The 6,000-nt window shown below is 49.2% G+C and overlaps 1 protein-coding gene across 1 annotated transcript; it reads left to right on the top strand.

Moving 5' to 3' along the window:
• Positions 1-1,627: 1,627 nt before the first annotated feature.
• Positions 1,628-5,911, top strand: F9C07_8292 (putative P-type calcium ATPase; the record flags this gene model as incomplete). Its single annotated transcript, XM_041286907.1, has 1 exon — positions 1,628-5,911. One exon carries the CDS (start codon positions 1,628-1,630, stop codon positions 5,909-5,911), a length of 4,284 nt encoding a protein of 1,427 aa, XP_041149380.1.
• Positions 5,912-6,000: the final 89 nt, after the last annotated feature.

Below are 6,000 nucleotides of genomic sequence, written 5' to 3'. Positions count from 1 at the left end.
CGATGTATATCAACAAAGTGGTTACATTGTCACGGGAGCAACATCCCAATTTTAGGTTATTAGACTAGGAATGGTGGGAAAATTGATATGAGAAAAAAAATAATTTTTTTAATTAATTCTCTTGAAAAGGAGAGGAACAAGAAAAAGGGAGGAGGTCAGTGTGTGGAAAAATAAAAAATAAATAATAAATCGATGACGGAGAAATGGAGTGAGGCAGTGCAGTGGAAGCGGACGAGTGATGTGCCAGGATTGAACTTGCAGGACAAGGTCTATTAGCAAGTGAAGCAAATCCCAAGCATTGTGTTTCGGTGGCAAGCCATGGACCCATCCATTGGAGAGATCCTTGTTTTTCTTTTTTCTCTTTTTATTCTTTTTAGTCGTTTGTAGTCATTCTCCCTTTTCAGGAAAATTTGTGAAGGAGATGTTTAAAGGGAAAACTTTCATTACCAGGGGAAAAACGCGATTAAGTCCAGATCCAGTAAGCAGGGGAGCGATGTCATCCGTCCAACTTGGGAAATGAGCGGTTCTGCAAACGGCATCCGTTACTTAATTCGCGTATGGGGTTTTACCATACAGGAGATTCTCGACCTTCTGCGGATCGCCAGTGGAGCTAATGGCTGCAGTAGTGACGGCCTTCTTACCGTAATGCTTCTAGATACCGGGTTGTGATTGGCTGACCTGGCCACCAGAGGGGGACTTCTCTCTGGTGGGGTTTGGAATATAGGAAAAGAAGTATCGGGTGCTGGTACGTATTGTAATGTTTAGCGCATTGAACCAAATTGATCGCAAGAGCTAACGCTACGATCATCTCCAGTCGACCTACTGACCTCAAGATATACCTGACCTCACCACCTCACCATACTCTCGCCTCTTTCCTCCTCTGACCCCGGGTAGCTCCCTTTTATCTCCCCTAATTTCATTGGTCCCAACGTCAAGGCGACTGGAGGAGTATACCGGTCCGTATACTACCGCTTTGTGTCTTTGTTGACTCCTGTCCGTAACTGGAGTGTTTCTGGTTTGCTTGTATGGCTGACCTTTGTGTGTGATTGAAAGCTTCACACTTTAGAATCGAAGGCACTGATTGCGGGTTTCGCCTGTCCTTTGTTTTCATTCAGGGTCTTTATGCGCTCATAGATGTTAACGCTTTACGGATTTCCCCGTCCTATTCATAACCGTGGATACTTCCGGTGACTCCAGATCGCTGTTTCCCATCGTTTGATATCTCGACATTCCTCGAGTGAATTGCTTTGCCACAGAAACCTGTGCCCGTTTCCCCTATACTTTGGATGTCGATCGCTACCGCTCCTCATCGTTCTCGCGCATTCTTCGCTTTTAGATTCACAAGGAAGGAGGACCGGTAATTTTTTGTCTCAGCATAAGCCGCATGATTATATTGAACAACTGCTAGGACTCAATATCTGTTGGGGAGCTTAACCGGTTGCGGTATTGCTACAGAAAACCCTACCTCTTTACGAACACAAGCCTTGTTTTGATGATACAACGAGGCCGGATTGATTGCTCCTTCAGGAGCCGCATTCTTATTGATATAAATATCCCTTTCGTCTGAAACGTTTGTCGCCCTTTTGAGACCCACTTTTACCTAGGCCGTTGAACCCCTTGGACGATCATGTCGGATTCCAAATCGAACGCAAACGATTCGAAGCAGTCGCAACCCCTGCAACGACCGCAGGCCCCCGAAATCAAAATTAATACTGACCTGAACGAAGAGATCTCACCGAGTACGGCGCATCCCACGTTACAAGTCTCCAGCGAAAATGCCTATGCCAATGATACGAGCGCTCTCTTGAACAGCGGCAGTGTTTCGCCCTTGGATGGCCATTCGGGTGGCTCAATACGCTCTTTCACATCTGATCCACGGGATCACGAGAGTCGACCGACCTCTCCGCACAACGTATCGTCTCCTACACACAAGATGAACGACTCCGTGTCCCATTCGAATTACCTGGCGGTGCCCGGCACTAGATCCCGCGGGAACTCATTGGAGTCGGAGGACACACATCAGTCATCCAGCACATATGGCGGTGATACCTATGTCCCAACAGCATCTCATGGTTCTCGTGCAGATTTGACGAAGAATATGGTCATCAATGATGAGGATGCCCTTAAGCCAGATCCAGGCCGCGAGGATGAGTTTACGGTGGAAAACAACAAGTTCGCCTTCTCACCGGGTCAGCTAAATAAGCTCCTAAACCCAAAAAATCTCGGCGCCTTCCATGCCCTAGGTGGCCTTCGTGGATTAGAGAAGGGGCTACGGACTGACATTAACAGTGGGTTGAGTATGGATGAGACCGCGTTGGATGGAACCGTGAGCTTTGAGGATGCAACGTCAATCGCTTCGGAGGAATCGACACAAGGGTCTTTTTCCCAGCCCCCGCGGCAACCGACGAGATCTGGCACAGAACCTGCGAAACAACCTGACAATGGCTACACTGACCGGAAACGTGTTTTTGGAAACAATAAACTCCCTGAAAGAAAGCCTAAAAGTATCCTTGAGTTGGCTTGGATTGCATATAACGACAAGGTCCTGATTCTACTAACGGTTGCTGCTATTATTTCCCTCGCTCTTGGCATCTACCAGTCTGTAACAGCCAAGAACGGCGAACCCAAAGTGGAATGGGTCGAAGGTGTCGCTATTATTGTGGCCATTGTCATTGTGGTGGTAGTGGGGGCGGCGAATGACTGGCAGAAGGAGCGCCAATTTGTGAAATTGAACAAAAAGAAGGATGACCGACAGGTTAAAGTGGTTCGTTCTGGGAAAACACTGGAGATTCCAATTCAGGATGTCCTGGTCGGCGACGTCATGCATCTCGAACCCGGTGATGTAATCCCAGTCGACGGTATTTTCATCAATGGTCACGATGTCAAGTGTGATGAGTCTTCCGCGACAGGCGAGTCGGATGTATTACGCAAGACTGCTGCCAACGAAGTCTTCCGGGCTATTGAGCAACATGAAAACCTCTCGAAGCAAGACCCTTTCATCGTGTCTGGCGCAAAAGTCTCCGAAGGAGTGGGGACATTCATGGTCACATCCGTTGGAGTTCATTCAACATACGGGAAAACTATGATGTCCCTCCAGGACGAGGGCCAGACGACTCCGCTGCAGTCGAAGCTGAATGTCCTTGCTGAATATATTGCCAAACTCGGTCTTGCCGCCGGATTATTGTTGTTTGTTGTGTTGTTTATCAAATTCCTCGCTCAGCTGAAAACCTATGACGGTGCCGATGAGAAAGGTCAAGCTTTCCTGAGAATTTTCATTGTTGCTGTGACAGTCATCGTAGTTGCTGTTCCTGAAGGATTACCTCTGGCTGTCACACTAGCGCTCGCCTTTGCCACAACACGCATGCTCAAGGACAACAACCTGGTGCGGCTGCTTCGGGCCTGTGAGACTATGGGGAACGCGACAACGATTTGTTCCGACAAAACAGGCACCTTGACGGAAAACAAAATGACTGCCGTTGCTGCCACCTTGGGAACGAGCTTTAGGTTCGTTAAGGATGCTGGTGCCTCCTCCAATGGAACGGATGAGAACGGCGACGCAACCGAAGTTTCAAATGCCTTGTCACCGTCTGAGTTTGCCAAAAGTCTTTCTGCTCCAGTCAAGCAGCTCTTACTCGACTCAATCGTGCTGAACTCCACAGCATTTGAAGGAGAACAGGAGGGGGCTATGACGTTTATTGGTTCAAAGACCGAAACAGCGCTTTTGGGTTTCGCAAGAACCTATCTCGCTCTCGGTTCGCTTAGTGAGGCACGGGCTAACGCAGAAATCGCTCAGATGGTGCCCTTTGATTCCGGTCGTAAGTGTATGGCTGTAGTGATCAAAATGGGACCTGGAAAGTACAGGATGTTGGTCAAAGGTGCAGCGGAGATTCTGGCTGCGAAATCTACGCGTATCATCTCCGATCCAACAAAAGATTTGTCTAATCGCCCGATGTCCGGTGACGATAAGGAAACCTTGAATACGACGATTGATCGGTATGCGGCCAAGTCCTTGAGAGCTATCAGCTTAGTATACCGCGATTTCAGTCAGTGGCCGCCCGAAGGGGTACGCAAGCAGGAAAAAGATAGTGGCCTCGGGGATTTTGACGCCGTATTCAAGGACATGACCATGTTCGCGGTATTTGGCATCCAGGATCCCCTCCGAGCTGGTGTGACAGAATCCGTTCAACAATGCCAGAAAGCTGGTGTTTTTGTCCGAATGGTGACCGGAGATAATATTAACACGGCTAAGGCTATTGCTGGAGAGTGTGGTATCTTTACGCCTGGAGGAATTGCAATTGAAGGACCCAAATTTCGCCAACTTAGCTCCGCTCAGATTCACCAGATTATCCCTCGACTGCAGGTTTTGGCCCGATCTAGCCCTGATGATAAGAAAATCCTGGTTACTCATCTGAAGAAGTTAGGTGAGACGGTTGCGGTTACCGGTGATGGAACAAACGATGCCCAGGCTCTTAAGACAGCAGACGTTGGGTTTTCCATGGGAATTGCTGGCACCGAAGTGGCAAAGGAGGCGTCAGATATCATCCTGATGGACGATAACTTCACCTCGATCATCAAGGCTATGGCCTGGGGTAGGACTGTGAACGATGCGGTCAAGAAGTTTCTGCAATTCCAAATTACAGTCAATATCACTGCGGTCCTCCTAACATTCATCTCGGCCGTGGCTAGTGACACCGAAGAATCGGTTCTTACGGCAGTACAACTTCTATGGGTTAATCTTATCATGGACACTTTCGCAGCGCTTGCTCTAGCGACTGATCCGCCCTCTCCACATGTTCTTGACCGCAGACCCGAACCCAAATCCGCGCCGCTTATCACCCTCACAATGTGGAAAATGATCCTCGGCCAAAGTATCTATCAAATGGCCGTCACGCTTGTCTTGAACTTTGCAGGAGGCCACTTCGGTTACGAAGGCCAGGTACTCTCTACAGTTGTATTCAATGCCTTCGTTTGGATGCAGATCTTCAACCAGTGGAACTCTCGCCGCCTGGACAATGGTTTCAATATCTTTGAAGGCATGCTCCGCAATTGGTGGTTCCTTGGAATCCAGTTCATCATCATGGGTGGGCAGGTCTTGATCGTTTTTGTTGGTGGCCATGCCTTCTCTGTCACCAGAATAAACGGTGCGCAATGGGGAGTCTGTTTGATCATTGGCGTGATCTCTCTTCCAATTGCAGTCATCATTCGGCTGATTCCAGATGCACTCATTGAGAAACTCATCCCCACCTTCTTCAGCCGCAAAAAGGCTCCCGAGCTTCTGGTTTCTGACGAGGATCGCTTTGAGTGGAACCCTGCTCTGACTGAGATTCGGGATCAACTCAAATTCCTGAAGAGGGTCCGGGGAGGTCGGTTGAGACACCTGAAGCACAAATTGCAGCATCCTGAAGAGTTCCTTCCAAGATCACGGAGCGGCTCAAGGTCATCACGGTCAAGAGAAAACTCGGTCCCTGGAACACCTGTCAATGAACACAGCAGTACCCCATCTCAGCCCCCTACTCCAGAGTCGCGGTCAAGGAAACGAGCTCGATCTCGCTCGAACTCTGCATTTGGACCTGCTACGGCCATGGCGGGTATAGTTGCTGGAAGTATTGCAGGCTGGTCGCCTATTGAAAGAGCGCCAACAGAGGGAGAGCCATTCAAGTTCGATTCCACTCCACACGGTGGCTTGGAAAACCAGCAAGGCATTGAAATTCACCCCAAGACAGCAGCAGACGATCGGATCGTGGGAGACTATCTTTCATCGTCGAAGACGCCCCCAAGCCAGAACCCAGACCTCCTACCGTACTTTGAGCATGCTCCTCCTGCACGGGCTCCATCTAGCCGCAGCATAAGGTCAACATCTGCACACAGTCGGTCCGCTCACAGCCGGTCCGCATCCCGAAACGAAAGTTGACCGGAGACCCAGTTAACCCCTTAATAATACCTCTGATACGTTAACGGTCTTAATTATTAGGACCGCCCACTTCACAACGATGTATTATG

Source organism: Aspergillus flavus, chromosome 6 (genome assembly GCF_009017415.1).
Source record: "Aspergillus flavus chromosome 6, complete sequence".
Classification (NCBI taxonomy): Eukaryota; Fungi; Ascomycota; class Eurotiomycetes; order Eurotiales; family Aspergillaceae; genus Aspergillus; species Aspergillus flavus.
This window is presented reverse-complemented; position numbering and strand designations above follow the sequence as displayed.